General features: G+C 41.6%; 1 protein-coding gene across 1 annotated transcript in view; it reads right to left on the reverse strand.

Annotated features, from left to right (window-relative positions):
* The window catches only part of LOC143769185 (uncharacterized), a 477,331-nt gene that overhangs the window by 428,724 nt on the left and 31,336 nt on the right, over positions 1 to 17,271 (reverse strand). The window contains exon 2 of the mRNA XM_077257766.1: positions 12,368 to 12,495. Within this exon, the coding sequence (XP_077113881.1) occupies positions 12,368 to 12,476 (109 nt within the window). The 5' untranslated portion in view covers positions 12,477 to 12,495. The remainder of the gene's footprint in view (positions 1 to 12,367; positions 12,496 to 17,271) is intronic.

Here is a 17,271-nt window from a genome sequence, read left to right on the forward strand (position 1 = left end):
TTTGAATGATTATCCCTTTAATCCAGATAGTCATACCACAGCAAACCATTAATAAATACAATTTCCCTCATGTCGGCCTTACCTCAGGACCATTTGTAAAATGTTATTTTATTTTGTTAGCATTTTAGGAAGTTTAAAAATGTAGCAGTAATTTTTCATTTTTTTCAAGGAAATTTACTACATTTATTTTTTTAGGGACTTATCCATGTTTGAAGTGACTTTAGGGGTCTCATATATTGGGAAACCCCCAAACGTGATACCATTTTAAAAACAGCACCCCCTGACATATCGAAAACTGCTGTCAGGTAGTTTATTAACCCTTCAGGTGCTTTACAGGAATTAATGCAAAGTGATATGACAGAAATGAAAATGTGTATTTTTACCACCTAAATGCCTCTAACTTCTGAACAGATTACTAGAGCTGTCAGACTCTAAGGCCACTATTTGCATGTACATCAGGACCACACAATCATGATCTGAGGGCACCAATTTGGATAAAGAGGAAGCCCCCACACTCTGTTAACCATATATAATGATGTGGTCACTATTTACAGCAGCATCTAAGGGGATAAACAAATTTGGATGGTGCAAACACTGATCATGGCTGATGCAGAAAGTTGTAAGCTATAGTGCACAACTAACAGATGCTGGATTGTTACCTGTATGGGGAGGCTATTCTCTTATATGTCAGGTCAGTTAAAAGACGTATTGGCTGTCATTAAGGGGTTAAGGGGAAAGTGTTCAAGGGTCAAAATGCAGGAGATATATTCCTAATATATATATATATATATATATATATATATATATATATATATATATATTTTTTTATATATATATATATATATATATATATATATATATATATATATACACTCACCGGCCACTTTATTAGGTACACCATGCTAGTAACGGGTTGGACCCCCTTTTGCCTTCAGAACTGCCTCAATTCTTCGTGGCATAGATTCAACAAGGTGCTGGAAGCATTCCTCAGAGATTTTGGTCCATATTGACATGATGGCATCACACAGTTGCCGCAGATTTGTCGGCTGCACATCCCAAAGATGCTCCATACAAGGCAGGATGGATCCATGCTTTCATGTTGTTTACGCCAAATTCTGACCCTACCATCCGAATGTCGCAGCAGAAATCGAGACTCATCAGACCAAGCAACATTTTTCCAATCTTCTACTGTCCAATTTCGATGAGCTTGTACAAATTGTAGCCTCAGTTTCCTGTTCTTAGCTGAAAGGAGTGGTACCCGGTGTGGTCTTCTGCTGCTGTAGCCCATCTGCCTCAAAGTTCGACGCACTGTGCATTCAGAGATGCTCTTAGGCCTACCTTGGTTGTAACGGGTGGCGATTTGAGTCACTGTTGCCTTTCTATCAGCTCGAACCAGTCTGCCCATTCTCCTCTGACCTCTGGCATCAACAAGGCATTTCCGCCCACAGAACTGCCGCTCACTGGATTTTTTTTCTTTTTCGGACCATTCTCTGTAAACCCTAGAGATGGTTGTGCGTGAAAATCCCAGTAGATCAGCAGTTTCTGAAATACTCAGACCAGCCCTTCTGGCACCAACAACCATGCCACGTTCAAAGGCACTCAAATCACCTTTCTTCCCCATACTGATGCTCGGTTTGAACTGCAGGAGATTGTCTTGACCATGTCTACATGCCTAAATGCACTGAGTTGCCGCCATGTGATTGGCTGATTAGAAATTAAGTGTTAACAAGAAGTTGGACAGGTGTACCTAATAAAGTGGCCAGTGAGTGTATATATATATATATATATATATATATATATATATATATATATATATATTTATACTCTTTTAATATGTTAGTTTGTAACTGGAATTTTACAGAGATATAGTATTCAAGAAAAATAAAGATGATATTGGGCATCGGAAAGAAAGATAGGAAGAAGTAAAGGAGGAAAGAAGGAAATGAGCAAAGAAGGAAAGGATGAAAGAATAAAATGAAGGGAAGGAGGAAAGAAAGGAGGAAATGAAGAAAGAAAGAAATAATGGAGGAATGGAAAGAAAAGAAGGGGAAAAGGAAGGAAAAAAAGAAAGAAAGGTAAGGAGAAAAAAGAATGGATAAAGGAAGGAAGGAAGGAAGGAAGGCAGGAAGAGAGAAAGGTAATGGAAAACGAAAAGAAAAGGAAAAAAGGAAGAAAGAAAGAAACAAACAAAGGTAATGGGGAAAGGAAAGAAAAGAAGGAAAAAAGGAAGGAAGGAAGGAAGAAAGAAGAAGGAGTAAGGCAAGAGAGGAAATAAGTTAAAGTTCATCTGTCTATAGTGTTCCCCATGTTATAATAAGTGTTTTATTTAATTTATACAATATGTTTTAAAATTATTATTTAAATTTTCATGTGTCTTAAAAAGCCCCTGACATATTTCAGTTTTCACTGTAAGGCACTAATCGGCAACTTACTTAACACACTGTGCTTATGCTCTGTGTTTTTTCGTAGTGTTTTTACTTGTGTTTATGACAGAAAAACCCACAATTATCACAGAAATAACTTAAATCTGACAAAAGTAATAGTAAATTAAAAAAATCTATGGAAATGAGCAAATGAAAGTCAGGCATTACTTTTCAACCATGCTTCCACAGAATTTTTAATAAAATAAAACTCATGAAATATGCCTGGACAGAAATGATGGTACCCTTAACTTAATATTTTGTTGCACAACCTGTTGAGGCAATCACTGCAATCAAACGAGTCCTGTAACTGTCAATGAGACTTCTGCATCTCTCAATAGGTATTTTGCTCCACTCCTCAACAGCAATCTGCTCTAGTTGTCTGTTGTTTGGAGGTTGTCTTTTCCAGACGGCATGTTTCAGCTCTTTCCAAAAATGCTCAAAAGGATTTAGATCAGGGCTCATTGAAGGCCTCTTCAGAATAGTCCAATATTTTCCTCTTAGCCATTCTTGGGTGTTTTGGCTGTGTGTTTTGGGTCATTATACTGTTACTGTTATACTGGGCAGCACATTTCTATCTAGAATCCCTTGATAGTCTTGAGATTTCATTGTACCCCGCACAGATTCTAGACACCCTGTGCCAGATGCAGCAAAGCAGCCCCATAACATAATAGAGCCTCATCCATGTTTCCCAGTAGGGACAGTGTTCTTTTCTTGATATGCTTCATTTTTCCGTCTATGAACATAGAACTGATGTGCCTTGCCAAAAAGTATTTTTTTTGTCTCATCTGTCCATAGGACATTCTCCCAGAAGCTTTGTGGCTTGTCAACAAGTAGTTTGGCAAATTCCAATCTGGCTTTTTTATGATTTTTTTCAACAATGGTGTCCTCCTTGGTTGTCTCCCATGAAGTCCACTTTGGCTCAGACAATGATGGATTGTGCAATCTGACACTGATGTTCCTTGAGCTTGAAGTTCACCTTTACTCTGTTTAGAAGTTTTTCTGGGCTCTTTTGTTACCATTCATATTATGCGTCTCTTTGATTTGTCATCAATTTTCCTCCTGCAGCCATGTCTCGGGAGGTTGGCTACAGTCCCATGGATCTTACATTTCTGAATAATATGTGCAACTGTAGTCACAGGAACATCAAACTTCTTGGAGATGGTCTTATAACTTTTACCTTTAACAAGGTTGTCTATAATTTTCTTCTAATCTCCTGAGACAACTCTTTCCTTTGCTTCCATTTTGCCATGTTGAGTGTGATACACACCATGTCACCAAACAGCACAGTGAGTATCTATAGCCCTATATACAGGCCCACTCACTGATTCCAAGATTGTAGACACCTGTGATGCTAATTAGTGGACACACCGTGATTTAACATGTCCTTTTTGTCAAATTATTTTCAGGGGTACCATCATTTCTGTTCAGGCCTATTTCATGAGTTTTATTTTTTTTAAATTGTGTGGAAGCATGGTTGAAAAGCAATGTTTGACTTTAATTTGCTAATTTTCATAGATTTTTAATTTATTATTACTTTTCAAGTTATTTCTGTGACCATTGTGGGGTTTTTTTTGTCATTAAATGAGGGGTACTATCAATTTTGACCACGTGTGTACATGGCTGCAATATCACAGTCAGTGTCTGGCAATGGGATTCAGATGATTAATTCCCTTTAAATGCAGCTGCCAAACATTGGCTGTAAGTCAATAGAGAAATACATAAGGCAATATGACATTACATTTTTTTAATGGTGTATTTTGGGGGATTTGAATCTTATTTTTAAAGCCCAACATATTCGCTATAAGGGTTCACTCACATCCACGTATAAATCAGGCGAGTGCAATGCGAGAAAAAACCCCCATTGCATTCTGACCAATGTTATTAAATGAGTCAGTGTTCATCTGAGATTTTTTTTCTCAGCTTGGATCGGACTGAGAAAAAAATTGCAGCATGCTGCGATTGCTTGCGAGAATCAGATCAGATTCGCCTATGCGAATTTGCCTGGGTGTGTGAAAAAAATCGCGTGTGTGCCATCCAATTTTTACCCACATATCTCAAAGGAAACTTGACATTTCATCAGCCAAGTACATTCACAGCTGGAACCATCAGAAAAGAATAGATAAATAGAAATATGTCAGTAAGATACATAAATAGTGCTGACCATGTGTAGTTTTCTCTACTTGTATTTAGTTAATAGTGATGAGCGAGTGTACTCGTTGCTCGGGTTTTCCCAGGCACGCTTGGGTGACCTCCGAGTATTTATAACTGCTCGGAGATTTAGTTTTCATCTCGGCAGCTGAATGATTTACAGCTACTAGCCAGGCTGAGTACTTGTGGGGGTTGTCTGGTTGCTAGGGAATCCCCACATGTAATCAAGCAAGCTAGTAGCTGTAAATCATTCAGCTGCAGAGATGAAAACTAAATCTCTGAGCAGTCATAAATACTCGGAAGTCACCCAAGCGTGCCTGGGAAAACCCGAGCAACGAGTACACTCGCTCATCACTATTTATCACGACGTGCGTTTCGGCGATGCCTTTGTTGGGGTGACGTGTGTGCTGCTGGCCTCCCCTCTACTCCTGTTACACGGTGTCCAAGCGAGGTATGCGTACCAATATTATATTGCTCGTTTTGCATACATGCTCTCATTATAAATATTATATTGTTGGTTTGTCATACTCAGGATAGCATTTGGACTACCAGATTATGGAGATATAAACTATAGGGTGTATGATCTAGATTGCCTTTTCATTAGATACAGTGATTTGCTAACTATAATGTTGCTAAAGCAGGATTGATTTTTGGCCAAGCACAATACGTCCTATGTACTCTCTTTCTGTATTGCACATATGCACTTTGTGTTTTTTTTCCTTCCCTCCCCTGTTTCAATTGTTTATTAATTTATGAATGTTAATAAACAATTTGCAGGTTTTCATTACCTTTGGACTATATGATCGTTTTTTGTGTGTTTTCTTTTTTTGGTATTGATGTTCTCCAGAAGCAGCAGTGGATGTTGCTGAGTGAATGTTGCAAATCTGTTATTGTATTGCCCGTACATTGCAATGCTTAATACGCTGTAGAGCCCAGTACATTATGCCCAGCTTGTGCTTTTATACAGTTGTGCTCAAAAGTTTGCATACCCCGGCAGAATTTTAGCTTTCTTGACCTTTTTTCAGAGAATATGAATGATAACACCAAAACTTTATCTCCACTCATGGTTGGGTGAAGCCTTTTAATGTCAAACTAGTGTGTTTTCTCTTTTTAAATAATAAAGACAACCCAAAACATTCAAATGTACCTGATCAAAAGTTCACATACCCTGGTTATTTTGCCCTGATAACATGCACAGAAGTTGACACAAATGGGTTTGAATGGCTACTAAAGGTAACATCCTCACCTGTGACCGTTTGCTTGAAATCAGTGATTGTGCATAAATGCTGACTGAGTTTCCAGGATCCATACAGACTCTTGCATCTTTGATCCAGCCAATGATGTTTCAGAATTGTGAGTCATGGGGAAAGCAATATAATTGTTAAATGATCTACGGGAAAAGGTAGTTGAACTGTATAAAACAGAAAAGGGATACAAAAAGATATCCAAGGAATTGATAATGCCAGTCAGCAGCATTCAAACTGTGATTAACAAATGGAAAATCATGAGCTCTGTAAAAATAAAATCACGGTCAGGTAGACCAACAAAAAGTCGCCTACAACTGCCAAGAAAATTGTTAGGGATGCAAAGAAAAACACACAAATAACATCAGCTGAAATACAGGACTCTCTGAAAACTAGCGGTGTGGCTATTTCAAGATGCACAATAAGGAGACACTTGAGGAAAAATGGGCTGCATCGTCGAGCTGCCAGAAAAAAGCCATTACTGTGCAAATGCCACAAACAGCACAGAAACAAGCCTCAAAACATCTGGAACAAGGTAATTTGGAGTGATGAGACCAAAATTGAACTTTTTGGCCACAAACATGAACATTACATTGGGAGAGAGGTCACCAAGGCCTATGATGAAAGGAACACAATTCCTACTGTAAAGCACGGAGGTGGATCACTGATGTTTTGGGGATGTGTGAGCTATAAAGGCACAGGAAACTTGGTCACAGTTGAAGGAAAGATGAATGCAGCACATTATCAGCAAATACTGGAGGCAAATATGCACTCATTAGCCCAGAAGCTACTTAGACGTTCCAACATGACAACGATCCAAAACACAAGGCCAAGTCAACCTTTCTTTGGCTATAGCAGAACAAAGTGAAGGTTCTTGAGTGTCTATCTCAGTCTCCTGACCTCAATGTCATTGAGCCACTTTGGAGAGATCTCAAGTGCGCAGTTCATGCTAAACAGCCCAGGAATCTACAGCAACTGGAATCTTTTTTCCAAGAAGAGTGGGCAGCTTTACCATCTGAGAAAATAAAGAACCTCATCCACAACTACCACAAAAGACTTCAAGCTGTCATTCATGTTAGAGGAGGCAATACATAATATTAGGAAATGGGGTATGTGAACTTTTGATCAGGGTCTGTAAAGGACACAACACTGCCCTTGCTTACCGAGTCAGTGCGTGTCCTGAGTTGAGCGATAGGTGCCCAGAGAGTCTAGAGAAATGGGATGACCACTGTGGAGAAGCATGCTTCAGCTAAGAAGACCTGAAGCACGTGACTGCAAGGGGAGTATCAGGTGCAGAGACAAGCTTCAGACTCTGGAGACTGGAGCTCGGGCTAGAGAAGCTCAGGGGGAGACCAGACAGACATGGGTAAACCAAGAGATGACACAGTACAGATGGACAGAGACTTGGTCAATAACATTCCAGGGTCAGAAAGCTGGAAATAGCAGCATGGTATCAGACAGGAAACACAAATGGAAGGTCAGGGACAAGCAGAGGTCAAATCCGAGAGACTAAGCAAGTACAGAATTGGGTAGCAAACTCAGAAACAGGAATGGACTGGGTCATACACAAGCAATTACACACAGGCAGACAGTTTCCACAGATACACGGGGATCAGGAACTCAGCCAAGTTCAAAAGTATCACTGACAATGGACAGAGCCCAAAAGAGGCTATTTAAAGCCCTCCCACCACCAGAGAGAGGCCAAAAGCATTAACCCCTGATGCACTAGACAAGAACATCCATACAGACCATGACAGTATCCCCTCTCAATGGGGGCCACTGGACCCCCAGGCTTCTCAGAATGTCTGGCATGAAACGCCTGAACCAGACAATCAGTGTGTACAGACTGGGCCGGGACCGAAGATGGATACTCTGGACCATACCCTTTCCAGTGTACCAGATACTGCAAGGTACGGCGTACAAGACAAGAATCTACATTGTGTCCAACCTCACATTCCTTGTGACCCTCCACCAACACCGGGGGTACAGCTGACACAGAACCTTCCTCAACAGACACCAAGGGTTTTAAAAGTGATTTGCTGAACACATTGGAAATCTTGAATGAAGCAGGGAGGAGCAACCTATAGGATACAGGATTGACTATTTCAACGATACTATATGGACCAATAAACTTTGGACCCAACTTGGCTGGTGGAAACTTGAGTTTGATATTCCGTGTGGAAAGCCAAACCTTTTCTCCAACCTGAAATGTATGACCCGAGATTCTCCTCTTGTCTGCAAAGAACTTACGCCTTCCCTGAGCCTTGGAGATATTATGACGGACCTCAGCTCAAAGATTTTTTAAACACTGTACAGACCCCTCCTCCCCAGGACAACCAGAAGCCAAGTGGGAGAATTCCCCAAAATGTGGACTGAACCCATAGCTAACCAGGAATGGTGACATACCGGTGGACTGACTCACAAGGCTGTTGAAGGTGAACTCAGCCAAAGACAGCGCGTCACACCAATCATCCTGCCTAACAGAGGCCAAACATCTAAGAATTTGTTCAAGGGACTAATTGGTGCGTTCAGTCTGACCATTACTCTCAGGGTGGTACACAGAAGAAAAAGATAATGTAATACCCTATTTCTTACAGAATGCTCTCCAGAACCTAACCACAAATTGCACACCTATGTCAGACACCACATTCATGGGTACCCCATGCAGACGGACCACATGTTGTGCAAACAGATTGGACAAGGTTTCAGCTGAGGGCAATGCGGACAAGGGTATAAAATGGGCCTGTTTAGAAAACCTGTCCACCACCACCCACACAACGGTATTACCCCTGGAAGAAGGGAGATTGTGATAAAGTCCATGGACAAGTAAGTCCATGGTCTATCAGGAACCGGCAAAGGCACCAGTTCCCCGGCCGGCCGGCTAGCTGTTAGAGCTCTTAGAATGGGCACAAACCCGACATGCAGATACAAATTTTTTTACTTCCATACCCAACGAAGGCCACCAAAAAACACTTGCCACGGCCCCTATCCTTGCTTGGCCAAAATTCCAGGATGTGCACTCAGCCTAGACTCATGAAACTCTTGAAGGAGTCTATACTGAAATTGTTCCGGGACAAACAATTTACCCCCTGGCTTAGAGGCAGGAGCAAGAGACTAAGCTTCAACAATCTCCCACTCCAGCTCCGATGAGGCCTCAGACACCATCACCCTGGGACAAAGAATGGTGGACGGTAGCTCGGGGAGAGACACAGATTCAATACTTCGAGATAAAGCATCAGCCTTGACATTTTTGGACCCAGGACAAAAAGTAATGGAAAACTGAAAACAAGAAAAAACAAGCAACCAGCGAGCCTGTCTGGAAGTTAATCTTTTAGCAGACTCAATATAGGCTAAATTTTTATGATCCATAATCACAGTGATCGGATGAGCCGCCCCTTCCAAAAAGTACCTCCATTCTTCAAACACCAATTTGACCGCAAGAAGTTCTCTATTGCCCACACCATAATTTCTCTCGGCTGAATAGAACTTCTTGGAAAAGAAGGCGCATGACTTGAGACTGGTCAAAGTGGCAGGTCCCTGAGACAACAACCCCACCTCAGAAGCATTCACCTCTACAGTAAAAGGTTTGGACAGATCTGGCTGCACCAATATCGGGGAGGACATAAAACACTTTTTCAGCATAAAAAAGAATTATTTGGCAGCTACAGACCAATTTTTTACATCTGCACCCTTGTGTGTAAGATCAGTAAGCTGCTTAACCACCTGTAAAACCCCCCAATAAATTTTCGATAATAGTTGGCGAATCCCAAGAAGCGTTGGAGGCCCTTCAGGTCCTGGGGTTGAACCCAGTCAACAATAGCCTGCACTGTCTTGGGATCCATGCAAAACCCCTCACAGGACACAATCGGGCCTAAAAAAGACAATTCCTGTACAAAAAATGAACATTTCTCTAATTTGGCAAACAGTTGATTTTCCCTGAGTCTTTGCAGAACAGTACGTAAATGTTGCAGATGTGTTTGACTATCCAGGGAGTAAACCAAAATGTCATCAAGGTAGATAGCTACAAAACACCCAATAAGGTCAGCAAACACCACATTAATGAAATTTTGAAATATGGTGGGACCATTTGTAAGACCAAATGGCATAACAAGGTTTTCAAAAAGCCACTCAGATCATCCCCCTCCTGAACCCTTATCAGATTATAGGCTCCACGAAGATCTAATTTGGAGAACCATTTCGCTCCTGACAACTGGCTACATAAATCTGGAATAAGAGGAAGAAGGTACGTGTTTCTCACGGTAATTTTGTTAAGTTCCCGAAAGTCGAGGCAGGGACGTAAACCGCCATCTTTTTTCTTTACAAAAAAACCCTGCGGCCACAGGAGAGACTGAGGGATGTTTATGCCCCTTGTGGAGACTCTCCACAGTATATTCCTTCATGGCTAAGTGTTCAGGGCCAGACAAATTAAACAGACTGGCTTTAGGCAATTTAGCCCTAGGAATCAACTCAATGGCACAATCAAAGGGTCTATGTGGCGGTAAGAACTCAGCCTTGCTTTCGGAGCACAACTGTATACATGCACCCGTAAATTAAGCGGGCTCGCCTCACTACAGAAATGCCAAACATGTGGATACTAAATGTGGTTTAGACACACTGTGGGGCTCAGAAGAGAGATGGGCATTTGGATTTGGCAGTGCAGAATTTGCTGGATTTCTTTTGGGAGGCGAGGAGCCATAAAGCTTTTCCAGAGCCTTTGTACTACCAGTAACGTGGAAGCCACTGTATTTCTATTATCAGATGATGGACCTTGCTTTTTTTTGTGGATTGGGCTGAAGCTTTTATTGGGAACATGTTATCTCTATGTTTTTCTCAGAATGAACATTAACCGATTAAAGGGACTCTGTCACCCCGTATCTGAGCTAAGCCCACCGGCATCAGGGCTTATCTACAGCATTCTGTAATGCTGTAGATAAGCCCCCGATGTAACCTGAAAGATGAGAAATAAAGGTTATATTATACTCACCCAGGGTCGGTCCCGGTGCGGTCCGGTCCGATGGGCGTCACAATCCGGTTCCAGCGCCTCCTATCTTCATTCGATGATGTCCTCTTCTTGTCTTCTTGCAGTAGTTCCGGTGCAGGCATACTTTATCTACCCTGTTGAGCGCAGAGCAAAGTACTGCAGTGCGCAGGCACCTGGAAAGGTCAGAGAGCCTTCTGCTACTGATGTTTTTTTTGACTCGGCTTGTCTGACCACTCTCTCGCCACGTGGTGGCGCCTGTGCTGCTGCTCTGTGGTGCTTCTCTGTGTACGCAGTCTCATTTCCCTCTCAAGCTCCCTCTGGTGGAGGTTGCGCTATACTGCACTGCAGCAGCATGACAGTTCCCCTCCTCCCGCCATGCGGGGAAGTTGGCTTAGTTACCGCCCCAGCCGCAGCAGCATCATCATGAGCTTTCCTCTCTTACCCTGTGCATGCCGCACTCTTTTCCGGTTTCATGACTGGTGCAAGCGCTTCCCTGCTCTTAATGGGGCAGCATGCGCAAATGGTAAAATACCTCCAGCTAATCTCTGAGAGGCATTTAGTTAAAGTTATCACCTGCATGGTGTCTCCCAGCCAATAGCATTAAAAGCACCCTCACCAATAGGAAAGTGCCTGAGCAACCCCAATAGTTTGGTCTTAGTGGTGTTGGTATGTGCAAATGTATGTTGTCAGGTCCCCCGTCCCTAGTCTGCTAAAGCTATTCTCATTACCTGTGTTCACTTTAGTGTAGTATAGTTTGTCCGTGCCAATGTGACCGCTTCAGCAGTATTCTAATTCTGAAACTGCGTCTGCAATACCTATAACTGTTCTCCTGGTCCTGATGCAGCAATTCAGTCCTGTGTCCGTTGTCCCTGGTCCTAGTGTGGCCAGCTCCAGAACTGTTACCTGATAACTATGTGTGTGAACAAGAACCTATCTTCAATATCCAAGTTTTCCATGCAGTTTATCAGTCTTTGTTACCTGCTTGTCAGTGACCTGGGGAACTTCTTCCCATGTCAGCGAACCTGACCCCTGGTGTTGGCAGCTGCCATACCGGTGCCTGTCTACGAGTGTTACGAGGTAGCAACCAGCAACCCAGTGTGACTCCACCATCACGAGCTCTAGTGAACACCAGTTAGCCGCTTAGCTATGCCCCTTACTAGGCATGTCCAGCACTGTGGCCTAGTGGGTCCACTATGGATCCGGGAAAATCTTGGACAGCACACGGATTCCATTCATGAGAAATCTGTGTGCTAACTGTGATTAACAATGTAATAGGTGAAAGAAGCTTTATGATTTCTTTGTTTGTTTTTTCATATGTAAAAATCGCTGATGAAAAACTGATGGTAAAAACTGACAAAGTGACCAACACTGATGAAACTCAGATCAAAAACACTGTTGACACTTGGATTGTTTTTTTGGCATTCATGAAATATCATGGACTTATGAATAAGGTCTTAATGAGAGAAAAACTGACATCTCGTGTAGTGTATAGATATTTGACTTGAAAAATAAAATAAAAACATGCCTTACTCATTCTTCAAATCACATATTTAGCCTTTGCTACTACTTACTTTTACAAGTCTCTGCATGTGCAGTAATCCAGTTTGATTGTGAAGGATCTGTTGATTCTAGAAGAATTGTACTTCCACTTTCATGAAATTTACTTGCATATTTACCCATATTAATAAATTTTCAAATTCTAAAAAAAAAAAAAAAAAATAGTTACATGAAATATTATATGCCATAATGATTCACTTCTCACTGTACAAAAACAGATTCCAAAGAAATACATGTTAAAGTTTACTATATTGTCTATATAGTGCTTGACATAGAGTTATAAGTGATACATTTCATTTCGATATGGTATCATTTCAAATTCCAGATATGTTAAAAAAAAGGACAATGTATTTTACGCTATGAGGCAGTGACGCACCGTGAGCTGGATACAACCGGCTGTGGCTGCACACAGACTACAGGGCGAGCTGCACTCACACGGAGACCATGCAGACAGCCGTAAACAGCACTGCAAGGCCCAAAAAACCTCCTCTACGTTATCCTATGTAGTGTTTTTCCACAATTTAGCTGGATACGGGTGGAAAGCCACTAATAGGAATTATTTGAAAAAATGTGCAGTGGGCTGCACTATTTGCAAAAAAGGACAATGTATTTTACGCTATGAGGCAGTGACGCACCGTGAGCTGGATACAACCGGCTGTGGCTGCACACAAACTACAGGGCGAGCTGCACTCACGCGGAGACCGTGCAGACAGCTGTAAACGGCGCTGCAAGGCCCAAAAAACCTCCTCTACGTTATCCTATGTAGTGTTTTTCCACAATTTAGCTGGATACGGGTGGAAAGCCACTAATGGGAATTACTTGAAAAAATGTGCAGCGGGCTGCACTATTTGCAAAAAAGGACAATGTATTTTACGCTATGAGGCAGTGACGCACCCTGAGCTGGATACAACCGGCTGTGGCTGCACACAGACTACAGGGCGAGCTGCACTCACATGGAGACCGTGCAGACAGCCGTAAACGGCGCTGCAAGGCCCAAAAAACCTCCTCTACGTTATCCTATGTAGTGTTTTTCCACAATTTAGCTGGATACGGGTGGAAAGCTACTAATAGGAACTATTTGAAAAAATGTGCAGCGGGCTGCACTATTTGCAAAAAAGGACAATGTATTTTACGCTATGAGGCAGTGACGCACCCTGAGCTGGATACAACCGGCTGTGGCTGCACACAGACTACAGGGCGAGCTGCACTCACACGGAGACCGTGCAGACAGCCGTAAACGGCGCTGCAAGGCCCAAAAAACCTCCTCTACGTTATCCTATGTAGTGTTTTTCCACAATTTAGCTGGATACGGGTGGAAAGCCACTAATAGGAACTATTTGAAAAAATGTGCAGCGGGCTGCACTATTTGCAAAAAAGGACAATGGAATGGATAAAACAGTATGAGACAGTGAACCACCCTGAGCTGAATACAACCGGCTATGGCTGCACACAGACTAGAGAGTGGGCTGCACTCACACACACACACACAGAGACCTTGCAGATCGCTGTGAAAACAGCGCTGCAAGGCAAAAGCAAGGTGAACACACAGCGGTTGCTAAATTAGCCTGGGAAAAGCACAAAGAAGCAAATCGCTATCTCAACTGGCCCTCAGTCAGAACACAGCGTCCTATGCCTAACTGAATTCACAGCAGAGTGAGCCAGAAATGGCGGCAGCGTTTTTTATAGTGCATCATGACATCATTTCAGCAGCCAATCACAGCCTTGCCAGTAGTTACATGCCCACCATGCTGAACAGGATGTGCCCACACTTGTAATCATTCCTCATTGGCTGAATTTGTGCTGTTTGAATTATGGGAACTTCCGATTCCGGTATCCGATATGCAGTAAGTATCGGATCTCGGTATTGGAATTCTGATACCGCAAGTATCGGCCGATACCCGATACTTGCGGTATCGGAATGCTCAACACTAATCATTTTGTTTTTGGTAACTATAAGTCTTTTTCAAAACACAAAAAACCTATTCGCAAGAGAAATAACACTGAATCTGAGCGACTAGTTAAATCACTAACGTTGAAATTAATTAGGTTTAGAGGATTCTACGGTCTGTTTCTATTTGGAATCAAAGCAGCATTGTATATTACTGATGCCCCTAAGTAACAACAGGAAGATAAAATACAGATATACACACTCCTCATCATTGAAACTGCAACAACATGGAAAAGTCACGGCATTATGTGAATCACAAGCTCTACAGACAAGTTAATGAAATGCAAATGAAGAAAAATGGGAACAAAAATTTTCAACACATCTCAATTTATTCAGTAACGAGTTTGAGCACTATGCTTTGAAATTCACGTAAATCAGATGGTAAAACTGGAGAGACAAAAAAGCGCAGGGTCTTATCTCATAGCCAAGTGGTATCAAATATTTTAGGTACACTCACCTGATAGGGTTGTGACAGCCACAACTCCTAATAGAAGCTTGTAAAGGATGCTGCAGGGCCACCAATGAGAATATGATGTAATGAATGAGGAATATGGTGGTTCAGAATCCATGCTGCCTAATGTTCAAAGGTATAATCACACACAAAGGTGAAGCATGAATGCAATATATCGTCAATGCGTTTCCATCTTTTCAAACCTCTTCATCAGAATCAAACCACAAACATCATTGTGGTTTTGTCATGATGAAGAGGTTTGAAATCTTGAAACCTGTTGACACAATAAACCGCATTCACGCCTCACCTTTGTGTGATCGTACCTTTTAACCATGGGCAGCATGGACTTTGAACCACCCCATTCCTCATTTATTGCATCATAGAAATTCACGCACTTGCATGCTGTTGATGAGGTTATTAATGGATGTATAAGAATTGTTCTGACACCCTGAATGCACATGGGCATGGAAATCATCAAGATCTGCTGTGGGCAGAACCCTTTGCAATTGCCAACCAATTTCTTCTGAAGAAAAGCCTGCAGATGCTTCAGCCTATGATAGCAAGTTTAGGCTATGCAGACCTCTCAGAGTAACATGAACAGAGGAAGATTATAATGAAGACTATCTGTGCAACCTTCTGGGCCTGATGTGCTGTGGGGTTCATGGCCAGATTGCCCTCATTATAGTATTTTTGCACCACCATCGGTGGGGTACATTACTGGGCAAGGAGAGTTCCTGTAGTTATGCTGATGGCAATAGAGAATCACAGCATAGCTACAGGAAGCTGGCCATGATGTCATGACACTAGCTGCATCATTTAGAATGTACCCTCCGAACACAAGAGGAAGGAAATGGAGCCATGGGGAAATCATCCAAATAGGTAAGTGATTCTTTTTAAATTGAGTGAATGGGGAGTGGGGGGAAGATATGACATTACAATAAATTGGGGGTGAGAGGTGGGAAAGGATATGCAATTCTAATGAATTTGAAGTGGGGGTTGGGAGAGAGGAAATTACATTTTAATGAATTGGTTGTGGGGGTTGGAGAGATGACAAGACATTATAGTGAACTGGGAGTGAGTTTGGGAGAAAGGACATGCCAGCAAAATGAATTGGGAGTGGGGGACGTGAAAGAGGGCATGAAAATATAATGAATTGGGGTCATAGGGTAGGAAAGGACAAGAAAGTATAATGAATTGGGTGGTGGGTGTGAGGACATAAAAGTATAATGAATTAGAGGGAGAACATGTAATTATAATAAATTGGGGAAGAGCATAGTGGTGGTGGAGTGGGGTGGTTGAGGGCACAGTAGAGTGACTGGTAATGAATTGGAGGAAGAGCACAGCCTCTAATCAATTTATAATTTTATTGGGCTGGGGAAAGTTGACTAATTACACTTAGTGGTGGCACAAAGCTGGCTTATGAGTTTATAATTTGAATGGTGGGTTTCACAATGGCCAATTCTATATTAATAGATTGGTGCATGTTTGTTTTTAGTGGTGCAGTGTTGGAGGTTATTTATCCAGGAAACAAATGTGTACCTACTGTATATGTGACCTTTTTATTATTAAGTTCACTGTGATCAGTGCGGAAAACCCTGCAGTGACCACAGCTTTAAAACGTCGAACGTTTGACAAGATGGGGAAAACACAAAGAAAATGGCTGTAATTAGATGAGACGCCAGCTGTACGTTATGGGATGTAAATATTTATTCTGTATATATACACTGTATAAGGGTCTGTTTACCCAGACTGACTGGCCGCACTAAACGACCGCTGATCAATAAACCTTTGCCGATCAGCAGTTATTTAAAGGCATGTTTACACAGGCAGATCGCAGTAAACAATGCATACTGTAATAATCGTTCAGTGTGCATACAATGCCGAAGTTGCTGTCAGTACAAGTCCTGTTTATGAAAGATTATGCACTGCTGAATATGATGATCTTTTGAGCTGCATAAAAGATTATTTTATTCAATGAACAAGCATTTTGTTCATTCTTCGGGTGATCGGCAACCTGTTTTTATTGAAAGATTATTGTGAAACGAGCATGCAGTGTATTGTGCTGTCACTTCTTGTATTTTCTTGTTATGTATAGTGCTGTCCCTTATTACACACAGTGAAGAAAATAATTATTTTATCCCTTGCTGATTTTGGAAGTTTGCCCACTGACAAAGACATGAACAGTTTAAAATTTTATGGGTAGGTTAATTTTAACATTGAGAGGTAGAAGATCAAAAATAAAATCCAGAAAATCACATTGTATAAATTATAAAAATGTATTTCCATTTTGCAATGAGAAATAAGTATTTGATCGCCTACCAACCATTAAGAGTTCTGGCTCCTACAGACCAGTTAGACGCTCCTAATCAACTCGTTACCTGCATTAAAGACAAGCTGTCTTACATAAAAAGTTAGAAAGAGGAAGTCACCTCTGTTTAAAATTCTTCAAAGTTTATTTTCAAAGGATTAAAAACTTCACATGTTTGGAATGAAACATCTGACGCGTTTCTGGCACTAGT

The sequence above is a fragment of the Ranitomeya variabilis genome, chromosome 1 (assembly GCF_051348905.1).
Source record: "Ranitomeya variabilis isolate aRanVar5 chromosome 1, aRanVar5.hap1, whole genome shotgun sequence".
Classification (NCBI taxonomy): Eukaryota; Metazoa; Chordata; class Amphibia; order Anura; family Dendrobatidae; genus Ranitomeya; species Ranitomeya variabilis.